Raw genomic sequence first — 24,299 nt, forward strand, 5'->3', positions numbered from 1 at the left:
TTGCCATATTGTGATTTTTGGGTGTAAAACCCCAGAAATTATCATTACTATTATTACCCTTTACCTATGTTCTCCATTCTTCATGATATATTGAGTAAGTTCGACACGTTCAGATTGATATTGGCATTCAACACGTTTTTATCGTCACACCCACAGCATCAGAGGGATTTCTGGCCGTCGTCATAGACCACACGTAATATTGTTATCGTTAATCGTGACGTGAGTGCGAGTATGTGAAGTTACTAATGCCTGGATGACCCATCAGCCATCTTAGTCACACATTTGTGCCTTTCCACACTATACTTTGGTATACCAAGTGAACGAGCCGCGAGAGTTACGCGTTTTGTATTTATTTTGGTACCGCGCATCGGCCAACAGTCATGCTTCGCCCTTAGGGCGAAACTGTGACATTTTTTTTGGTACCGCGGCATCGGCCAACAGACACATTCCGCTTCCCAAGAGCGCAGTTAAGGATTTCGCCTTAATAAAGAAACACCAGAGCGCTGGATGCAGTCTTGTAAAGCAAATCGAATGCATGAAATAAAAGAAAGGAAACGGTTATAAGGTTCAAAAGCGTTAGCATTAGTTAGCCATATCTGCTACGTTCTCTTGGTTATTATCGCGGTCTCCAGCTTATTTTCTTCTGCAGCACGTTCACGTTGCTCATTCCACGCATAACTAAATGAAGTAAGCGCGCGGAATGCGTTACTCAAACAGCCGAGTAAGCGCGGACCAAGCGAGCTAGAAGGAAATAGACAAAATACCCATATTCACAGCTGGCAAACGCGTTCTCTGTGTGGTGAGTCACTGCGGTATTACCTTGCGGTGACGTGGTACTTAATATATCCGAAATTATCGCGATTTTGGCTAATAGCAACCAAAATATCAGGCTCGTAGCAGACGCCCGCCGCCTTGGCGCGGCTTCCGCAGCGGAGAAAGCCCACGGGTCCGGTACAGCAGCGCCGCGGCGCGGGAGTTCACAAAAAAAGGTCCTCGCTCCTCCCATGCATTCGCGCGGCGCTTTGGACACTCTCCCATATTCTAGGTCACTCTAGACTCGGCAACCGATTATGATGTGCAAGTCGGCAAGTTCGCACCCACTACTCCTCGCGCATGCGCAGAAAGAGCGGATAATTCCAATTATGATGTGCAAGTCGGCAACCGTTCCGTTGCGTTCGTCCGTTAGCATACGACCCGGAATGATTGACAGCAGCAAGACGTCACGGCCCACGTCACAACTGACGTCATGGCGGTCGTCACGGTTCAAATTAACCATTCGTGTGCGGCTCGATGGAACGGACCGCCTCCGTTCCATTTCGGAACGCGTACAAGATCGCGCCCCTGATCACCGACACCGCGGCGCGTTTCGACGCGGCGTACGAGCCGTGCCGCACCGTCTGCGCATGCGTGGGCGCGAGCTTGCGCGCGTTTGCAAGCGTACGTGTGGTCTGGGCTTCGACTTCGTAGCGCGCCTAGCACAGTGGGCGGTGGTTCACGAGACGCAGGTCACGAAAGTTGGCGTAGAAATGGAAGGTGGTTGCGAAAGCTCGGCGGCGGACGCGCGTTACCACGTGTGGTGCGTTGTTCCCGCCGGGGAACACGTTGCGGCATTAAAGGTGCGCGACGCAGTTTCGTCGCGGCGCGGCGACTGTCCCAGGTACGACGCGCCCTGCGAGGTCGGCCACTACTCTCTGCTAGGCGAAGGGGAAGAGTTCGAGTACGTCGATGGCCCTGCTGCAAAGAGGTACCTGCGCACTCCGATCCCGTGGGAACCCATAATGAATCTGAATACCGGATACACGAAGGCAGTGCGCGTAAACTGGATAAGCATGGCACCGAGAGAAAGTGTCTTGCGCTGGGTGATTCTCAACAAAGACAGGGTGGTGAAGTGCTCAGCTAACGAGGAGGCGCCGTCGTCGGGGCCAGAAACGAAGGGGTGAGTGTCCTGTTCTCTTTCGGCGTCGAAAACGTTGCCGCTTGTAGGGGTGTGCGAATATTCTAAACACTTCAAACGACGAATCAAATATTCAAAAATTTTATTATGTATTTGAGTTTATTCGTCACTATTCGTAAATGCCAATATTTCGCCAATAATCTTCCAAACCGTTAACTGACGTGCACAAAGCGCTTGTGTGTGTATCAGAAATGCGATAAATTTAATAACGGCGGCCGTAGGAGACGTAAAACACGAGAAGGCGCAGGTGCTGACAATTATATTCAGAACACGGTGGAACACAGTACGAAAGCGTACTATTACTCTTTTTTACCTCGCACCTGCAATGACTGGAACCACCTTCCCGCATCGGTCGCCACTATTACAGACGCATCGAGGTTCAAGACTGCTGTTTTCCATGCCATCTAACAATTATTTTACTCATTCTTCAGCATTCTTTTTCTCTGTATGTACCGCCTACGGGCCTTGAAAGTATGTAATATAAATAAAATAAATAAATAAGGCCAAACTGCATCCCACTGTCATCCCAGGTGGAAATCGAATCACGCACGCAGGCCAGCACTCATTGGCTCTTATAGCCCTGTTATCGACACGCATGACGGCTGCACGGCCGCCATTATCCACCATCTTGACTGTCTCATTGGCTGTCCAGAGGTTACGTGTTTTGAAATTTGTGCCGGGAAACGGAAGTTTTGCGAAACGCAATTTTGCGTTTTCATCAGAATGACGTAACGTGGCGTGGAGCTGCAAATTATATCGACTAATATTTTTTTCTGGTCCTTGCCACCTGTATTGCGACTTTAGCGCTTTAAAAGGAAAATGGACGGTAGCGTGCAGAAGCCCGTGCAATGCATCCGCAATTTCGAGAATTTGTGGTGGCATTCCAAGATAGCCGGCATGTCAGCTTGTTGATTGGCTGAAGGAAGAGTGTCACAGGAAGGGCCGTTCGGTAAACGTCAATTTGACGTTGCGTGACGTTACGCTGTGTCGCATTGCAGATATTTCCCGCCATAATTTGTGGTGCGACGAGCCGCGCGAATTATGGTAATGAGCGGCCATATGCAATGGCGGTCGAGATGCATGCGTATCGCCCCATTTTCCCTGTCATTTGGGGCCATGAAAATCTTTTGTTCACAACGCGTTCTCATAGCATTTGCATCGCTCTCGGGTGGTGTTGTCATTTGTGTTTTGTTCCATCATTTTTATTACAAACACGTTTATTTTAAATAATATTGGTGGAAAATTACAAACCACTTTTTGCATTTTTCACTGCTGCGTTTGTATTGTAATCAAGATTAACGAATTTTCGCATCAATAGAGGTCATGACAATGGCGGCTTTATAATTTATAAAAAGAAATGTACGCAAGGCGGCGCCTCTAGTAAAGTCCCGATACCTTCGGAAAAATACCGCCATCCTTTGAACAACACCGCTTCTCTCCTACGAGGCATAAGGATTATAAACAGGGATAAGGTGCCTCAGAAAGGCTGGCCAACGTTTCGATACGAGGACCTATCTTCGCCAAAGGCGGCCTCGTGTTCCTCGGCGGGTTAGTTTTAAAGGGTTAGTAGGTGACGTCACGTCGATGTCGGCCGCCTTCACAGTCAGCCACAGCCGACATCGACGTGACGTCACCCACTAACCCTTTAAAACTAACCCGCCGAGGATGACGAGGCCGCCTTTGACGAAGATAGGTCCTCCTATCGAAACGTTGGCCAGCCTTTCTGAAGCACCTGTTTATAACCCTTATTCCTCGTGTGCTACTCCATCTGTCAGCCACCTCTTTTGATTTTGGATTACCGCTTCTCTCCTGTATCTCCGATTGGATGATGTTAGCGCGCGCTTTCACTTCTTTATATTTTGTTTGTTTTCCACCTCAGAGCCATGTTGAAAAACACTCTGCGGAGCCGCCGGCGGCGGCAGCGCGCGCCCGTGCTGAAAGCATGAACTGGCATAGAGTTAATATACTGACTCTAGAGGACAAGCTGCCCATGCTGGAATGTTTCCTGCAGCGAAAAGAGCGCGGGTCAAAGGCGGTCAAGCAGGCGAACGGAAGTCGCGCAGGCTTTATTATTATTCGGCGTTTTTTTTTTTTTTTTTTTTTTTTTGCGAATACTGCCGATCTCGCGATCGCTGCAGACAGGGCATACATCTAAATACAAGAGAAGCACAGGCAGTTTATACAAGGAAAGCACTAAACCACTAGCAGAACATATTAAATTATTAGTAGCAATAAGCTTGGTATGAGTTAAGAAATCACGAATAATACAACGACAGGATGCGCGATGACGCGATCAGTTTATTCATATAAAATGCCGATACAGGTTTAAAAAAACATTGTTCACAGCAACTGCTGATCATGTGCATTTATTTCCACTATCGCTAATATTACGCTTTGCTTGTGTGGCAACCGTTAGCGCGAGCGCAAAGCGCAGAGACATTCAAAATCACGGACTCGAAGACCTTTGCAGACGGCGGGCGCCAAAAGGCCGTGAGGCGCAAGGCTCCTCGGCTTTAGGGAGGCGCCGACGAGTCGGCGAGATGTGATCGTTGGAAGTCACGCGAGCTGTGTGTGTGCGTTCTAGAGTGTACTAGACAATGGTCGAGTGGGCCGAACGGCGCTCTCCCGCCGAGGCGCCGCGTGTGGAAAAATTGTGCGAGGGCGCTGCAAGCGAACTGGATTGGGGCGGAGACGCGCTCCGCGGCATATTCCACGTACTTTCGCTGCGGGCGCCGAGGCCGATTGCGCATAGTACGCTCTTAAAATAGTGCTTTATTTCAACTGCAAATTTATGTCTACACCATCTTGCCAAACATATATATTTGAGGCATGAATTATACTACGCGTCGTCTCAGTTTTGCTGTCGTTGTCAAGCGCGTCGTCTGCTAGCGAGCGCGCGTTCGCTACGCGGACGCTGGCGGCGCCCAGTTTTTCTCGCAGAACGTGTGTGTAGTACATTTTTTTCTGTTTTAGTTGCTTTGGTGCGCCCATGACTCTTGACGGCGGGTACCAAAGGTAGTTTTAGCCAAGTGAACCACCGTTTTTAACACTGTCTTCTAAAAGCAACTGGCATCTCTGCAACATGAAGCTACGTACGAAAATTTTATTATTGATAGCGTGTCATTTTACGCGCGCTTCTTGTCGGTGGATATTGATCAGAGACAATGATCGAAGAAAACAATATTAAAGTGAAGTAAACCAGGTTATTAGCTGCGTGGCGCGAAGAATGACCAATGTATGTCTACGTAATTAAATCAAAGGGTACATTGAGAATGGTACAGAGGGAACTCCCGACCGTGCACGTTTGCATACGAAACACACGTATTAGTGAATACTGCACATAAAACTCTCATGCGCAGAAATCATATTAATAGCAGGCAATTAAACTATATATATATATATATATATATATATATATATATATATATATATATATGCAAGTGTTATTGATATGCTGTACGACGCCGAACAGCCGTTTCCGTACGAATGTAACGCATAACAGCATGCAGTCGCAAAGGTGAGTTACCGATGCAAGTGCGGACTGTTATTCCGAATGATAGTGCTGCCGGAGAGTTGTGGCTGTTGCGCAGAGGCACAGCTCCTGAGAGAATTAACGCAGGGGTGTTAATAAGTCCGGCTAATAAGCCCTGCTATTAAGTGTAATAAGCTGTCATTCAATATAAGTGCCCCGTTTTGGGGCAGCCTGTAAATCTGCTAACTTGATTCAGGCAAGGAAAACTTTTTTTTGACAGTCTCACCATGTTTGCAACCCATTAAAACTGGGTGCCCCATGTGGTACCGCACTTCTTCAACAAACGCAGCTAGCAGATCTACACATATCTGTACGTGTATGTGAGGTATGCCGTTTCTCTAATTGCTTCATTGTTGTCGTCATGATAGTGCGCCGAATAACATGAAAGCAGCCGTTTATAATATACAAGCTGCTTAGTTGACCGGACAGACATTTGGGAATGGCATTACATTTATGTATGAAATATAGAATAAGCGTAACATGTTTTTCTTGGAAATCAGACTCGAGAATAATTTATTTTGTTTACACTCCTAGAAAAAAGACGAAGAACGTCTTTTTTTTTTTTTGTTCACACAAATTTGTGGGTTTTACGTGGCAAAACCATGGTATGAGTATGAAGCACCCGATTTAGATTTCCCCACCTGGGGTTATTTAACGTGCACTTAAATAGAAGTACACGAGTGTTTTCTATTTGTTTACATCGAATTCCGCGACGGATTGAAGGTGCCAGCTCCAGTTTAGCAGCGCAACGCCGTATCCACTATACCGGGTGCTCAAAATTAAGCTTTAGGGAATTTTTAAAAATCTCCTCTGGCAGTTATATCACAATTCTTATTGATGAGCTGGGTTATTCGAAGAGGCTAGCTGACATTGGTAGCACGAGAAATCGAAACACCTAGCTATCCAACTTATTAATAAAATTGAATAATGAACTTCTTAGTTAATTACTTAACGACACATTGCAATTTACGAATTGTAGCCGGTGAGGTTGCAAAACGCATCCACTTGAAATGAATTTCCAGAATGACACCGACCGCGATAAATGACCCCGTCCGCTTCCCGAGTGTGAACGTAGCCTTACTCCGCATTCTGTTACGCGAGGAAAGCGGAAACTTGTGTAGAATGTTGCGCTGCAGTTTTTTTTTTTCAATAACAATGCTTCCCGTAAATCTGAGTACCCGCCGCGGGGGCTCAGTTAGCTAAGGCGCTGCCGAGCACGAGGTCGCGCAATCGAATCCCGGCCGCGGCGGCTGCATTTCGATGGAGGCGAAATGCAAGAAGCCCGTGTGCTTGCGTTGTAGTGGACGTTAATGAACCCCAGGTGGTCAAAATTAATCCGGAGCCCTCCAGTACGGTGTGCCTTATAATCTGAACTGGTTTTGGTACGTAAAATACCCCAAAAGAAGAAAGAAATCTGAGTACAAGGTGCCGGATGGGGCAGATATGCTTTACTTGTTTGAAGCGGCTAGCAGGAAGGTTACATATGTTTCTCCGTTTGCGTTTCGCAAAACCTACTGGTGGAAAACTATATGCGGAAGAATACACACGAGAAATACACGCTGCTTGAAGAACGAGAAAAGTATTCGTTCTCCAAAGGGAACCGTACAAAAACATAGTAGAATGAAAGCCGACACTGCGGCCGCAATGCACGCGCAATCACCGAGCGGCATTAAAAAATAAAATGAAGAGAAAGAAAGGCATTTATTCTTAAGACATATATACATGTCATATTCAATTGTGAACACCATTTGAGAGGTCTGAACGCAAATACCAGGGCGCGAAGTAGTGCGAATGACCCTGCCGAGCAGTATCGCCAGCAGTTTCCAACGGCGCGACCTTGATGCGGCCCAATCCACTTCGATCGCAGCGCCGCCACAGTATTTTTCCACGTTGGGCGCCTCACTGCAAAGCATGCGCCGCCCCAGCCGCCCGTCCCACTCGACCATATTCTAGTACACTCTAGTGCGTTCGTGTGTGTACCCACGGCGCCTACTCTTTCTTCGGACGCTCACCCCTTCTCCCCGTTTGCCGACGCGACAGGTTGGCGCTGGGAGCTTGCAGGAGCGCGCATGAGACGGTTGTGCCCATTTATGGTCCGAACTTGCGCCTGCGTTCCTGATTGGACCAGACCATGTCACGCGTTCCACAGTCCAGACCGCCGCGCGAATCTCCGCATGGCTCGCATTGGGCGAGTTAATGAAGCCGCTCTTTTCGACGCTAGCGCCAACGCACCTTTATATTACAGCCTCACGGCCGGGCTCGACTGGCGCGCGCGCTCGCTTCTTACGGCCTTCGCATCGGGGCTAGTTCATGCCTATCGCCGCTGCTTGGAGGGGGGCGCTGCGACCCCACCCTCTTGCTCAGCTGCTCCCAGCCGATCTGTGCAGGCGCGCAACGCTGGAAGATTGGGTCGAGCGCGCTTCTTACCTCACCGTGCATTCAAGAACAAGTCGCCTAATTGTAGAGGACTCGTAAATGGTTCATCTAGGCTTCTTATAAATGGATGCAGTGTAACTGTATTAATACATCAAGCTTCTTTAAATTCACTGGGGATGCATGCGCCGGGAGAACAGCTCTCCGCCATCAAATGCATTTTGAGGAAAGAAAATGAATATGTATTGCTCGTATGGCACTTACAATGGTTGCCATACTTTCAGGCGAAAGCTCTTGCGGGCACAGTAGCTCACAAATGTGTCTTATTCACAATTACAATATGAAGGGTTTCCTTGGCGGCTTGTGTACATATAGGCCGAAGGCTTGTTGTTTTCTTCAGTCAGTTGGTTTGACTGATTTACAAGGAGTATTCTCAGAAACTTCTCGGTAATTAGATTTGCGGATCGTATCGCATGACTGTCGTCAACACCTTCAGGGCAGCTCAAGATGGGAGCGCGTTGTAAATAGGGCTGCACTGCTCTTTCGAGTACTTCTAGTTCATTCCTGCGTGGCAGGTGTTCGGAAGCTTTATCGAAAAAAAAAACGCTATTATTTATTTATTTTTATTTTATCAATACTGCAATCACCATGCGGTGATTTTAGCAGGGTGGTACAAGCATAACGAATACATTGTTATGTACAGAAAATGCACACGGTAATAAAGAAAACTGTTATTTGAATAAATACAAAGCGTACAGGTTGGGCACACGCAACGTTACTCTAAAGAAGTAAAACACTGTCACTGCAAACATGGCACAAACAAAATAATGTCACTGTAAACATGATAAAAAAGAAGTTAATGTTGGCGCAGAGACGACGTCATTTTTTTAGCTGGTTCCAGTCCACTACTGTGCGCGTAAAAAAAGAATACTTAAAAGAGTTGCTGCGTGAGGAAAAAGGAGTTATAGTGAAATTATGTATTTGCCGAGTAGCGCATCCGGAGGAGAAGGCTATGATCTTTGTTATGTCCATCTTATAATTCCCCTTTATTAGTTGATGCTATCTTGTCCAAATATCTTGTCCAAAAGCGCTAGAAACTCCGGCTTGAAACTCATTGCTTGAGAACTGGTGAAAAGAAACACCGGGTGTTTTCCCGGAACGCGACTTGCAATACGGAAGACAGCAATACACCATCACACAGCAGTTATATACCGATCTGCAATGAACGGCGCCAAGTCTTGGCTGTGGCCGCGCGTACTAAAGGCATTGTACGACCGTCTTCAGGATGGATGGATGGATGGATGAAGAACTTTATTAGTGTCCTTCTGGGCGCGGAGCCCACAAATTACTTCATACTGAACGACACTGACAGAGCACCGAATAAAATGCGCGGGAAAACGATCGTGCGAGCGCGAAGGCAAGCGCATGTACGCAGAGCAGGGTCAGGGTCGCAGCGCCCCTACCGCCGACGGGTGGCGCAACGTGCTGAGAAACTCTCCCATTGTTTCCCCGACGGGTGAGAAGGCCGTAAGAAGCGAGCGCGCGCTCCAGTCGAGCCCGGCCGTGACAGCCTTTACAGGAGGGCGATTCGTCGTCATGGCAACAGGCAGTTTTACTGTATGTCTTTATTATTATATCGACTTGGCCGGCTCACAACCCCCCCCCCCCCCCCCCTCCATGTCGCGCGCACAGGGATTTTTTTTCTTTTTTTTTTTTGCGTGCGCTTGGCGCGGTTTTCGTCTGCGAGTGCGCTACGCCGCGCCGTAGCTTTTCTTGTATTGTACATTCAAATACATAAACCATGCACGGCGCGCCACGCGCGATTGCTCAAATACTGTCAGTGTGTGCTTTTAAGCACCTAAAGACGCATTGACATTGTTTGTTCCAGAGTCAGTGTTGTGAAGACAGAAAGCCCCGGACGGGATATAGAGAGCGCACTGTGCTATTGATACAAACTCAGCTTCTAACTTTTGTACTTGCTGCACTTCAGTGCTGTGTTTCTCCATGTTCGCTCTCCCGTAGCGATGTATTAAACCAGTTTGTTTTACGTCGTCATGTCTACCTGCCGTTCCCTGCTCGATGATCAACGAGGGACAAGCTCCGAGCAAACCATGTTCAAGTTGGCGGCCGCGCCAAGTTATGAAGTTATTTTAAATTTAAATTATGGGGTTTTACGTGCCAAAACTAGTTCTGATTATGAGGCACGCCGTAGTTGGGGACTCCGGAAATTTGGACCACCTGGGGTTCTTTAACGTGCACCTAAATCTAAGTACACGGATGTTTTCGCATTTCGCATGAAGTTATTTAAAGATGGAGCGTTAGTAACGGGCGGTCTATAAGTTCAGTCCGTTCCCTGATTGATTAAAAGAAATATCAACATTTAAAGCAACTTCAGTTAAAGCTGTATTCTTTAGGTGTTCGCGAGTGCTTCTGTTGACCTAGAAGTTGACCGAGTGTTGACCTAGAACGATTCGAAGAACTTAGTACGGATGCGTCAATGTTTGTCACCATGAATAAATCGAAACAAAAACTTTAATTGTGCTAGTTTTGCGCTACTTTGCTGTGTTAAAAACCAGCTCTCTTTAACAATTCAGTCTATGAATCCATTAACTTGTATTTATTAAAAAAGTTTATTGCCTTCCTCTGCACCCCCTCCATTTTTGCAATGAGTTATTTTGTGTAGGGATCGAAACCAAACAATATTGACGTGCTGCAGCACTGGTCGAACAAGCATTTTGTAGGCCAGCAGATTTGTATCTGGGGGCGTAAGACGAAGGTGTCTTCTGAAAAAGAAGAGTCGCTTTAATGGTCAGCATGTACATTGATTTCCGCTTGAGGTTATTTTGTTAACATGGCTTTCCCATGGGCGTCTTGCGCTGGAGTTTGAGGTATAGTAGCGGCGCCTGGTGGCGGCGAAAAACGTCATCTGGGTAGTACCAGCTTGGATAGTATTGAGCCCTGGCTGTGGCGAAGCACGTTTCTAGCCCGCGTTTTGCGTCGATTCGCACTTTTTTCTGCCCTATTTCGAGTGCGAAAAGGCTCGTCACTTCTCACAGACCATGGCGACCAGGCTGCGAGCTGGCCGCAGCCTATAGTTTTACGAAAACGGACTCTCCGTGTGCCGTGGGACGTAATGCTGGAAGCAGAAGACATCGGCGACGCCGATCCGGAGAGACCTAGCTCACCCTCGAAAAAGCGTCTCTGTCGTTACTGCTGCGTCGTGGGCTGCCATGAACAAGAAGGCCTGAATCCCAACATCTGATTCTACCGTTTTCCTTCAAGGCCTCGCGCTGCGGAGCGTCGGGCGCGCTGGTTAACTGCAGTTCGTCGCGCTGGGTAAGCGAAATGGAAGACCGACATAGCAGCAGGCATGGCTGGTGATTCACGATCCGAGACCGGGCCACAGCGACAATTAACAATTCGACCGGTGCGAAGTGGTGAAGTGACCAGGTGTGTGCAAATGACCACAAATGGTCGGGCTGATTCGGTGACAATTCACTACCCCACTACGAGCAGTACAGGTTAGAGAGTTGAATGTGCTCATCCTTGACCTCAATCCAGCACGTTGAGGCAGCACAGCAAGGTAGTATTGATTACAGCACATCTATGTTCGAGCGCTGTCATTAAAAGCTACATCAAGCGAGCAGTGCACGAGCGCGCGCTGCAGCGCGGTTGGCACGTACGTACGTACGTACGTTACTGCGAGCTTATTTATCAATTGCTAGACAGATGGCCGCTACTACAGCGCAGGCATAACTACTTGTCTAGCGGCATGCAGTCAACAAAGATTGCAGGAGACCCGCCGTTTCGCGGCATGTCGAAAGACCGCTGCCGTCGCGGCGCGTACGATCGTGCGCTCGAGCAGTTCGTACACCGCGGCATGCTGAAAGAGCGCTGCCGTCGCGGCGCGTACCGTCGTGCGCTCGAGCAGTTCCGTACACATGTCTGCTTATCGCTGCTGTGAATTCATTTATAGAAAGCATTTCCTCGCGTTTGTGCGCCTGAATCTAGCAGCGTGCAAACCTTACCTGAAGTTCAACTTCGCACGTGCGTGACTCGCTTCACTTGCGATTGACACCGTGCGAAAACTTCGCCGCTTATTTCTTGAACGGCGTACACGTATTTGGCGTTGCATAATTTCTTGCCTTTACGCAGCATGCCACCCATGGAAAAATCTTCGGCGCCCGATATTCGCTGCAAGCCGTGGTACAACACAACTGAAAGTGGCGGGTCCATATTGTAAACGTGCTTCCCGAAGCAGACGACCGAGCTTGGTACTACCCAGTTTCGGATTGAAGGCGCTCTTTAGCACTATTTTTGCAGCGCCCCCTGGGCAACGCAAGAGCCCCATCGGAGAGCTTGTGTTAAAGTGACACCTGAATATTTACGCTGAAATGCACAAGAGAGAGGTGTCTAATAATGCAAGTAAAATCACATATCTTTTTCCTACTGTTAGCGTACAGATTTTTGGGCATTTAGAGTCATCTGCCACTCCTGACACCAAGAAAAGGCAGAATTTTGTATATGGTGATTATCACTGCGGTTGATTTCGCGGTACGAGCGCGAGTGAATGCCAGTGAGTGTGAGTGCGGGAGTGAGTGCAGGTGAGTGCGATCGCGAGTGAGTGCCAGTGTATGTGGGTGCACGTAAGTGCAAGTGAGTGCCAGTGAGTGTGAACGTGAGTATGAGTGCGGGGGAGTGCGAGCGCGAGTGAGTGCCAGTGTATGTGAGTGCAGGTAAGTGCGAGTGAGTGCCAGTGAGTGTGAACGTGAGTATGAGTGCGGGGGAGTGCGATCGCGAGTGAGTGTCAGTGTATGTGAGTGCAGGTAAGTGCGAGTGAGTGTGAACGTGAGTATGAGTGCGGGGGAGTGCGATCGCGAGTGAGTGCCAGTGTATGTGAGTGCACGTAAGTGCGAGTGAGTGCCAGTGAGTGTGAACGTGAGTATGAGTGCGGGGGAGTGCGATCGCGAGTGAGTGTCAGTGTATGTGAGTGCAGGTAAGTGCGAGTGAGTGTGAACGTGAGTATGAGTGCGGGGGAGTGCGATCGCGAGTGAGTGCCAGTGTATGTGAGTGCACGTAAGTGCGAGTGAGTGTCAGTGAGTGTGAACGTGAGTATGAGTGCGGGGGAGTGCGAGCGCGAGTGAGTGCCAGTGTATGTGAGTGCACGTAAGTGCGAGTGAGTGCCAGTGAGTGTGAACGTGAGTATGAGTGCGGGGGAGTGCGATCGCGAGTGAGTGTCAGTGTATGTGAGTGCAGGTAAGTGCGAGTGAGTGTGAACGTGAGTATGAGTGCGGGGGAGTGCGATCGCGAGTGAGTGCCAGTGTATGTGAGTGCACGTAAGTGCGAGTGAGTGCCAGTGAGTGTGAACGTGAGTATGAGTGCCGGGGAGTGCGATCGCGAGTGAGTGCCAGTGTATGTGAGTGCAGGTAAGTGCGAGTGAGTGTGAACGTATGAGTGCGGGGGAGTGCGATCGCGAGTGAGTGCCAGTGTATGTGAGTGCAAGTAAGTGCGAGTGAGTGCCAGTGAGTGCCAGTGTATGTGAGTGCAGGTAAGTGCGAGTGAGTGCCAGTGAGTGTGAACGTGAGTATGAGTGCGGGGGAGTGCGAGTGCCAGTGTGTGGGAACGTGAGTGAGTGTGAGTGCGGGGGAGTGAATGCCAGTGAGTGCCCAGTGAACCATTAATGTACCATAGATGTCCATAGAACATCATGTTTGAGACATTGCACACATTCTATAGATATCTATATTTCTCCAAACAACATTACAAATACGTACGATGGATAATCTAAGTCCCATCTAGATCACGTTGCTGTAACGTTGAAAGGATGTCGCAGCTGGACATAAGTAACCTCTAATAGATGTTCTTTTTGGGGATGCAGGAGGTCCATAGAACATCTAGTGGATCTTTCCTGTTGACGCTATAATGATCTGCATACCGGCGAGTGCCACATCAGATGTACTATCGAATACAAATGAAATGCGAACAGCGGAGTGTGTGGCCAAAACGTAACTAAAAGCACAATTGTGCGGCGTCGGCCAGCGATCATTGTACACATGCATGTGGTTTCGATGCGGGGGGCGGGGCTGCTTGTCCTAGTGCGTATTACGTCACCTATATTTTGTTTGAAGCTTGTATTCTCACCCCGCAATTGCAGTGCCTTTCCTATCTGTGATTACTTTTAAGGGGGCTAGCACTGTTGTTGCGCATCCAATGCAATACATTTTTCGTGCTATTCAAATTACGATTAGACACTGGCAGCTTTGATGGTGGTAACGAAAGCAAAGCAATGCACGTTAGCAAGCTGGGTGCATGCCAGCTATATCACACTACAGATGTAGCGATGGTGCTAGCCACCATAACAGTATACTGCCTGGTGGGTATGGCACTGCCGCGGAGAGATGAGAAAACAACTTTCGGACAAAATACGGGTGACGTTTATCGCAATAGGGCGAGCAGCGCTGCTCTCTTCCTCGAGAACTACATCCCCACGCACATGCACAATGACTGGCCGACGACATGCACCGTATACCTTTAGATATGCTTCGGCCACACACTCCGCTGTTCGCATTTAATTTGTCCTCGATGGTACATCTGCTGAGGCACACTAATGGCACAGTTACCCCCATTGTCGGCATGTAGCTGGTGACTTTGCTTGGAATGTTTTGTTAACGTGTAAACGTGTGAATGGGAAAATATAAATTCCAACACTTATTAAGGTGAAATCCTTAGATGGCTCAATGGTCGAAAAATCCGAAGTCCAGCGTAGCAGCACCAAAATTCAATGGCACCAAAATTGTGGATTGAACCCTCGATCTTTGGTGTTAATTAGGTCGGAGCGAATTAAGGCACAGTTCATTAAGATAGAGTTAATTTAGGCACTCTAAGCCACGACCTTTGTTGGGAGTCGAAACCACTTGGAGATATGGGTGAACCGGCCACATCCCCAAGTTATCTCTAAGTTGGATTCCAATTGACATGGTGAAGGTAGAGTCGAACGTACTACCTTGGGTGTTAAATAGAGGGAAGTTACTCAAGGCAAGTTAATTAAGCCACTCGAACCCTCGACCTTTGGTGGAAGTCGAACCCACTTTTGGTGTTAAGGCAAAGTTAATTCAGGTACAATTAATTGAGGCACTCAAACCCTCGACCTTTGGTTGGAGTAGAGCCCGCAACCATTGGTGTTAATTGTGACGAAGTTAATTAAGGCACAGATAATCAAAGCACTCGAACCCACAACTTTGGTAGGAGAAAACAATAGGAAGTAACAACGCATGCGAATGAGAATGACAAATAATTTAATTAATGCTTCGTGAGTGCGCAGGCCTTCATCCTCTTCAGTGTTCCTCTTCAGTGTTCGCTAAAGTGACTGTCAACTTTTATATATAGTTCTAGAGCTCATCAAAATGCGAAAACTGTGCTAACAAAACCGTAAATTTGCATTTTGATCATTATGCATCATTACAAATCCTGTAATAGATAAATGAAAAATAGTGAGTTCAGTAAGCACTAGGTAAAGCACACCAGTGAAATTCACAATGTTACTTTTTATTTATACAACTCGTAAAGCTTTATTAAAGAAATGATCGGCCCCCAGCCAGGCACATGTATGAAATTATTCATTACATGTTCGCGCTGTATACAAACAGGTTAAACGCGGATCTAAAAAAACACGTAAACGAGGATAGATTCTTAAAAATTAAACTTCATTGAAACACAAGTAACGAGAAGAGGTGTTAACACTCAGAAAATGACTAGGAGGCACAGTGCCACAATTATAATTAAAACGAATAAAACTGATTTGTAGGAGGTAATTTCACATACCAATTAATGACCAAAAGTGCATGGCCTGCTTGCCAGCACCTGCTTCCGGGGCCATCGGATTCAATATAGAAAGCCAGTACTTTCTAGCTGAATTTAAAAGTCTATGGTAAAATAAATTCCACGCAAGCAGAATCGAGAGATGGGATGTTCATCTTGATAGGCAACTTGGTCAGGCAGCTTCTTACATCACAAAAGTGCAAATAACGTAATGCTGCCAGAGACTTAGGTGGTGGTGGTGGTAAAAAGCATTTATTGTGTGTACAGAGAGGTGTGGGCCCCCCTGTGGGGCCCTGCATACTGGGTGGGATCCTTAGTCCGGGACCCCATTAGTCGAAGCCGCCAGCCTGGCTCTCTTGACCAAGGCCTTTTGGGCCTGGAGGTCTGAGCAACCAAGCAGGGCTGCCTCCCAGTCCTCTCGGGTAGGGTTGGGGTTGGGGGTAAGGGCTGGATTACTTTGGCAGGCCCAGACCATGTGGAAAGTGTCTGCCACCTCCCCACAGTAGTGGCACGTGCCGGTGACCATTGGGTCAAAATGTTTGAGGATTGCTGGGCAGAGCATCGTGTTTGTGAAAAGCCGATAAAGAATGCGTTCGTTGGCCTTCCCCAGGCCCTTGGCGGGCGCTGGGTACATGCGATGTTTATCCTTATAATATTCCGAAATCTCCTTAAATTGAAGCAATAGTTCTTCCTCTAGGTCATTGGGGTTGTTAGGAGGTACCCGGGAAATGAGTGCTCGGGCAGCTGCATCAGCAGCCTCATTCCCCCTTACGCCCTGGTGACCTGGTGTCCATACGATATTTTTAGGGGAGGGATCTGTGTCCCTCATACAGGTTCGCAGTATTTTCTCAGCAAGGGGGGTCACCCAGCCTGCCTCATAATTTCGGCATGCGCTTCGCGAGTCGGTTATGATATGTTTAGATTGAGAGTCGGATGCTGCTAATGCAATGGCTACCTCCTCCGCCTGTGTTGTTCCCGGTGCTCTAAAAGAGAGTCCGTCTATCTGCCTTTGTTCGTGGACCACCGCTGCCGTATACCACCCCCGTGGATTTGGACCGGCGATGTCCACGTAATAGACTCCGTGTTTCTGGCTATAGTATCTTTCTAAGGCTTGTGCCCTAGCTTGTCGGCGTCCGTTATGGTCCTATTTGTCCATTTTCGTGGGAAGTGGGTGAACTATGGTGGCGCGTCGCCATAGTTCAGGTATCCTTACCCGCTCCTGTATGTGTACGTCGTGTTGGATGTGTAGTTGGGCCAAAAGGTTTCGCCCGGATCGTGTTTGTGCTAATCTTGTGTATTGGTTTGTAAGATGAGCCTCCTTGAGCTCCCTGTAGGTGTTTACCACTCCTAAGGCGAGGAGGCGCCCGTTGGATGTGGAAACCGGGAGGTCAAGAGCTCGTTTGATCATTTTGCGTATGATGACCTCTATTTTTTCCTCCTCGTGTTTGCGCAAATAGAGGTAGGGTACCGAGTAGAGGATTCTACTGGTGACAAAAGCATGTGCTAGCCGCACAGAATCCTTGCTTCTGAGCCCTCCTCGTTTATTGGATACCCTGCGGACCATCCGGCCCACCTGATCTCCAATCTTGCGTAATTTGTGTAATGTTGTATCCACTTTCAGTTGATTGTGGATGAAAAGGCCAAGTATTCTTATCTCTCTTGCCTCGGGGATAGGTCCACTCTGCAAAGAGATAGTTATGTTCGTGGTGTCTTTAGGAGATGCCCTAATATGGACAAATTCTGATTTGGTCGGTGTACATTGAAGACCACAGTGGCCCGCATAGGATTCTACCATGTGGGCCGCTGTTTGCAGGCTTTCTTCAATGTGTCCTAGGTTGCCCTGAGTAGCCCACAGAGTGATGTCGTCGGCATACAACGCGTGTTGGACGCCTTCAACCTCACTCAGGCGTGCAGGAAGGTGCATCATGGCGATATTGAAGAGAAGAGGGGACAGCACTGCGCCTTGTGGTGTCCCTCTTGTACCCATTTGGTAAGGTCCGTATTCATCATTCTGTATGCGGATCAGAGCTGTTCTGTCTGATAGGAAGTCTTTGATATAATTGAAAGTGTTGTTGCCGCAGTGCGTTTCGCTGAGGTGTTCAAGTATTGCACTGTGCTTAACGTTGTCAAAAGCCCCTTTAAGGTCCAGGGCCAGGACGACTCTGTCGTTGTGGGGCATTGCAACTGGCTGTATTACCTCTCTGTGCAGTTGTAAAAGAATGTCTTGGGCGGACTTTTGTGGCCGGAAGCCGAACATGGTATCGGCAAACGTATTCTTGTTCTCCAAATATTCGGAGAGCCGATCTCGCACCATCGTCTCCATGAGTTTCCCCACGCAGGATGTGAGCGAGATCGGTCTCAAATTGTCTGTGTTGATGGATTTTCCAGCCTTCGGGATGAAGGTGACAAGAGCGGTTTTCCAATCTACTGGTAAGGGGGTTTCCCCTTTCCAAATAGCATTAATGTATTCTAGGAGGTGAATATACGCCGGATCCGCGAGGTTAGCCAAGAGCTTGACTGTGATCCTATCTCTTCCCGGCGCAGTACCTCGCCTCATTTTGGCAAGAGCCGCTTTGAGATCATGGAGCTGGAAATGTTGATCCAGTTCTGGATTATCCCTGCCTGCATAGGAATATTCCGGTCCCCGCGGGTCTTGTTGTTGACTGAGATACTTATCTCTAAGTGTCTCTGCTAGTTGTGTTGTAGTGCCTTGGAAGTTGTGTAGGGCTCTTTGGAGGTGTCGTTGTGTCTCCCCCCTGGTCTGCGTTGGATCTATCAGACTTCTGAAGAGCCTCCACGTGTTCTTGTTGGACATTTGTGATGCTGCTGCATTGCATCTGTCTACCCAATTAGTGTCGGCTAAGTGGGAAGCGTACTCTGCTGCCTGTTGGGTGACCTCTTGTATTCTTTTGCGGAGCGTTCGGTTGTGTTTTTGTCGCTTCCATCGTTTAGTGAGGCCCCTGCGAGCTTCCCATAGGTGTAATAGGTGGTTATCTACTGCAATGTTTTCCTCAGTGATCTGAATCAATTTCTCATGTTTCCTGAGTGCGGTTGTTAGAGTGTTTGCCCAAGCCGCGAAGCCCTGAGTGAGTAGGTTGGCAGGGAAATGGGATTGGCGGAAGGCCTGCCAGTCTGGGAGTCGGGCCTTGGTAAGGGGTCGTTTTAGGGGCCTGGTGTTGATTAATGTATTGATAATGCAGTGATCACTGCCAAGTGTGTCTCCCATGTTATTCCATTGTACATGTTGGGTGTTCTTGGTGAGTGTTAAGTCTGGGCATGTATCTCTGTTAACAGAGTTACCCATACGTGTGGGGTTGGCCGGGTCGGTGTGCAAAGTGATACCTAGGGTGGATATAAGCTCCGCCAGCTTACGTCCTCGTGCCTCCTCACGCTTGTAGCCCCAGAGCTTGCTGGGAGCATTGAAATCCCCTACTATTAGTAAGGGTTCCCGGCCAGCTATGCTTAGCGCCCTACTAAAGAGGTCCGCGAAATTGACATGTTTCGTCTTAGGTGGGCAATATATGTTTAGGATGTGTATGGAGGGGTCAGTCCGCCTCAACGGGAGCACTGTGACCATCGTATACGAGTAATCAATTTGCAAGTCCAGATCGATTTGCTGTGCCGTGTACGATTTGTGCACAAGCAGGCAGGTAGATGGATCTCTTTGATACGTGTTGAAACCTGTGATTCTGGCTTGAGCACCGGGTTCTTGTAGGGCTATGACTGTCGCTGGAAATTCTAATGTTTCATTGTAGAGGCGTAAATGGGCTTTTTTGTGCCGGTTCCGGAATCCCCTACAATTCCACTGTATTATTGATAAGGGTTCAGAGCGCTTTTTATGCTTTTTTGTCTGATCCGTCGCCATTGTGATTTGTTTTTTGAATTTCTGATTGGGGTATCTCTAGAACCACTCCGGCACCTTGTACGGTGTCCAGTGAGTCTGCAATTTCTTCATGTTCGTTCTCCTCTGTACGCGGGTACTTGCTAGAGCGCCCGGCCTCCCTAATGGGACCGGTGCGGCGGAGGAGTTTGGGGTTATTTTGAATCCATGTTTTGACCTGCTGGGTCACCTGCTGAGTTACTGTGGCAATAAATTGCTGCATTTGCATCTGTATTGTGGCCTGTACTGCCTGACTAATCAGGTTTGGGAGCTGGACCATTTGCTCAGCGAAGGCTTGTATTTGCTTTTCTTGGGCGTTTTGCCTGGCTTCCATATTAGCATAGAAAGGCATGTGCGCTGACGTCACTGTACTGCCCGAGCACACCGACGCCGAGTCCTCCGTATCATCCAAGTGAATTCCTGGAATGGGGGTGTCTGCCCTATTGTTTTCGAGTGTCGCGATTTTGGCTGCTAACTGCGCGTTCTGATTTCTAAGAATCTCGAGTTCTGCCCGCAATCCGTTTTCAATGGGAGAGGGGGTAAGAGTGGAGGCTGGAGAGGACTGAGAGGTCACCCCTGCCCAGCTGCTCACCTGTTTTGTTGGCCCTTTGCCCAAAGGTGGAAAGTCCCCGGCCTTGAATGCTGGCGTTTTCGGCCCGGTCCCGCACTGTTGATTTTTGGGTGTCTTCTTGTGGTGGGCGACTTGCCCAGGCTTGTCTGTCTTCGATGGCTGTTGTTGGGGAGCTTGCCCAGACTTGTTCAGCTTTCTGTCGCGAGGTGGTTGATCCGTCCGCTGACGCTGCTTTGAGGTAGTTCCTCCTGATTGGTTCACGGGGCGGCGGAGTTTCCGGAACTTTCCGGTGCACTGCGCGGAGCCCGTAAGATGGGCTTCCCCGCAAATCATACAGATAGGCTTGCACTCGTGTTCGTTCAGGCCCGCTGGCGTAATGCCGACCTGTTGGCCACAAAATCCGCATCTTCCATCGTCAGGGTGTGGGCAATTGTCCACCCTGTGTCCTATAGTACCGCACCGGTAGCAGGCAGGGATCGTCTTTTTGTAGGCCCTCACTGGGACGCATTCATGGTTGTAGTGGATATATCGTGGGAGCCGCCGCCCGACGAAGGTCACCACTGCCACATTTGTGGTCCCCAATTTTCGCACGAAGGCTATTTCGCCTTCCCTCCAGAAGAGCTTCGGTTTCAAAGAGGCAGAAGTTTCCTCTTCACGGACGTTAATCACGCCCTTACACACTTCGCCATTGAGTTTCAAGTGTCCCTTGAATGGGTAGGATGATGCGCCTACCTTGAGGTCGAGGTCTCGTGCTAGTTTGTCAGCCACTTGCGTTGATTGCGTGCCGCACACCACTGTGTTTTGGTCCCACACTGGCCAAACGCTAAGGTCCCCACAGGCCACTTAGCCCACGTAGTGGGCCACTGCAGAGCCGATGTCGCCGTGTTTGAAGGATGCTTTGAGGTCCAGAGTCCCGCGGGGCTTCAGGACCACAACCAAGTCTTCATAGTGCAGTCGAGGTGTCTGTCTCGGTCTCCACTGGTTGCCCGTTTTCTTTTGCAGCGCGAGCATCGCCGGCGTTTCCGTTGGTTGATGTCAGCGGCGTCGTGCCGGCGCCGCCGTTGGTTTCCGCGTTGTTACCTTGCGTCCGAAGTTGCCGAAGGCGCACCAGGGCTTGAAGGCATTCATTTTCGGTGAGCATCTGGTCCTCATGTTGGGTGGTTTGGTCAATTTGTGCCCAGCTCATGGCTGCTGGGTCATAACCGATGATCTTGCTCACCGCCATGGAGAGAAAGTTCTCGAAGCCGGCAGAGTCGAGCCGAACCCTAATGAGGGGTTAGCTCACCGCGGCGTGGCGTAGGCAACACATTGCTCTAGAAGTGCCGAAATTGGGTCCACCTGCACAAGACTGGTGTCCACAGGTGCCTCTCGTCTTCACGCATCTGATGGTACCAGAGTTTCGGAGATCCGATGTCTTGAGCCGCGGTTCCAGCCAAAAGTTGTCGGAGCCGATGCACCGCTCGTCTCAGAGACTTAGAGATAGGCGTTGCAAATGAGAAATATCCCTGACACTTGAAGAGAAACGCCGGAAACCAAGCGATACAAACATGTGCGAAAATGAAGCATCAAAACGTTGCCTTCAAAACATTTTCGTTAGCGCTCCACAAGGCGAACAAACGTACCACAAATAGCAGTCAGAGGCATAGCTCTAAATTTCAGTACGCAACTGTACAGTTCTGCCTAGTATATGCGTACTTGGGCCATAGTCAACCGCACAAAAGTCGAAAAGACACTAATAACGCACACGCTGCTCGCGCGCGGAACATTCCTGCGCACTTGCATCGAGGCGCGTGTTGCTGAATTGATATCAGTGGTGATGCGAAGTCAAAGCTGTTGCGAGTACAAGCTTTTTTTTATTGCGATAGCAATTATATGGACACTCCAAAGCAGATTTCTGCCGTCGGCGTTGCCGTCGCCGTCGCCGTGAGGTTCCGTATGACGTCAAAGGCGATGAAATTGTCGCCGATGATGATGATGATGATGATAAGTAGTTCTTGAGGGAAAGGGAAAGGTTGGCGCTATCTTCTGCAGCCCTTGAGGGAGCACGGCTCAGCGCCAATTGCGCGGTAAGTGGTTCTTGAGGGAAAGGGAAAGGTTGGCGCTATCTTCTGCAGCCCTTGAGGGAGCACGGCTCAGCGCCAACGGGGAGGGGTAAGTGGGCGCCGAACGCTGTATGTGCGAGTGAAAGGGCGCGAGGGACGCGCGCTTTCACGGGGAGTGAACGCACGGCGAACAAACGCGCGTTCTGCGCCGTGCTCCATTAAGGGCTGTAGAATTAAGCGTCTATTTCCTCCTTTACAATCACCATATATTTTGAGCAAACGCGACTTCTTCAGACACGCGAAAGGCCGTGGGGGGGGGGGGGGGGGGAGGCGACGTTTAGCTGCGACACAAAATGCCTATTTATATAAAAACGTTGTGAGGCGAGAAGGTGGTAAAGACTTCCGTCGCTGCTCGACGAGTGTCCCGTTCTGATCTCGTCGAAAACCTCCGAGCCACCCCCAGAGGCTCCGGCAACACTCACCAACGCCGCGCGCGTTTTGTGAGAACGCGGGCAAAACGCCGACGGCGTCGACAACAGTTCTGTGTGTTGCCGGTGCTGCTGCATGTCCAAGTTTGTACAGCTGATAAAAATTTGCCGCGTATCTGCGTGCTTCGCTGCAAATGTCGTCGAAAGACGATAGTCTTCTGCCGGCCGTACTACATGAGTGCTGGTCTGATCCGCGGCCACCCGTGATGCTGTTCTCGTACCATTTCCGTCCTGACATGAAGGTTTGTTTGAACAGATTTCATTTTACCGCATTATTTCATCAAGCGGCCATTTATGTTTTGCCCTGCCTCAGACAGCGCTTCCTTTATGTTGAATCGGCCGCATCTGGCTGGCATTGATAAAATTGAGGATGCGCTGCGTGAGACATGGACGCCATCTGGCAATACATCGGGAAACATGAGCTTGTGCAGAGGGTTTCCTACCTCCATCGCAGAGGGCGCTCTTCGGCGCGCAGTCGGGGAACGTCGTTCGTCGGCACGCATAGCATGGCATTTTCAGCGCAGCTTAAGAAACTAGGGTCTTTAGAGTTACGTATCTATGTATTTTCTATTAAAGGAACACACCTCCTAATACTTACCTAGTGATGTTGCGCCTCAGATATGCGTAATATTTACTTTGTGATCGATAACGTTCACAAGTATGAACAGCCGTACCAGTTTAAGTAGTGTGGGCGGTAAGCAAGTGGTCCAACTTTGGCCGGGTGGCTGAATCGGGTGACAGACAGGCAAACAGACAGACAGACAGACAGACCAAATTTTCAGCGTTTAAGTTCCCTAAGAAAGACTATCGTCTTTAAAACTACTATCCTTACTCCGTATAGCTCTCTCCAAATTTGCTATCGCAATTGATGCTTCGCCTTTCGGGTGAAACTGCGACAACTTTTAGGGGCGAAGCTCCTTAGGTTGTGGGTCTGTCCCTCCTCTATAATATGTAGTAGAAGTAGTAGTAGTAGTAGTAGTAGTCGTAGTAGGTAGCCACGTCTACTTTTATAAAAAAAAATTCCAAAAGTTGTGTCCGTAGCGCGGAATCGAACCAGGGACCCCTCGCTTCCGAACACGCGGCGCTAACCACTACGCCACGAAGCTTTTTTTTTTTTCTTTATTGCATGGAAATATTAGTAGCGCACATGGACACACGCACCACGATGACAATAAATACCCAACATTAACGAAAGACTGCGCGTTTCTAACGCGTTTGTGCTAGCGCGTTACGGCCCGTGTAAGAAGCTGGTGTAAGACGCTGTGGCCGTCTCATACCCGTATTCATACCCCCGTATTCATAAACGCTGATGGCGTCGGCAAACGCGGTGCACGTTCCTACATGTGTAAACGGCTGCGTAAGACGCTGCGGCCTCTCCCACTTACTAGAGAGTACTGCACGTTTCTAACGCGTTTGTGCTAGCGTCCCCTTAAACGGGAGATGGTGCAATTATAATGAAGGGCGCTGTTATAAAATAGGAATGACGTCACATATGGCGCGTGTCATTGGTGGAAGTCAATCGTTCGATTTAGTGCAGCGAGACTGGGCGAATTACACGGAAGATTCACGGTTTACCGATGATTCCCTCCGGAGCTTCGCCCACTCATCATCATTCACCCCGTGGATATGCGGTGTTTTTTT

The 24,299-nt window shown here is 49.0% G+C and overlaps 1 protein-coding gene across 3 annotated transcripts in view; it reads left to right on the forward strand.

The window, feature by feature from the left end:
• The first annotated feature begins 1,479 nt into the window (after positions 1-1,479).
• LOC119462444 (decapping and exoribonuclease protein) overlaps positions 1,480-24,299 on the forward strand; it is a 49,504-nt gene continuing 26,684 nt past the window's right edge. For all 3 annotated transcript variants that reach the window (XM_049672031.1, XM_049672030.1, XM_037723790.2), the window contains exon 1: positions 1,480-1,936. In XM_049672031.1, the coding sequence (XP_049527988.1) occupies positions 1,527-1,936 (410 nt within the window). In that variant the 5' untranslated portion in view covers positions 1,480-1,526. The remainder of the gene's footprint in view (positions 1,937-24,299) is intronic.

Source organism: Dermacentor silvarum, chromosome 8, assembly GCF_013339745.2.
Source record: "Dermacentor silvarum isolate Dsil-2018 chromosome 8, BIME_Dsil_1.4, whole genome shotgun sequence".
Taxonomy (NCBI): domain Eukaryota; kingdom Metazoa; phylum Arthropoda; class Arachnida; order Ixodida; family Ixodidae; genus Dermacentor; species Dermacentor silvarum.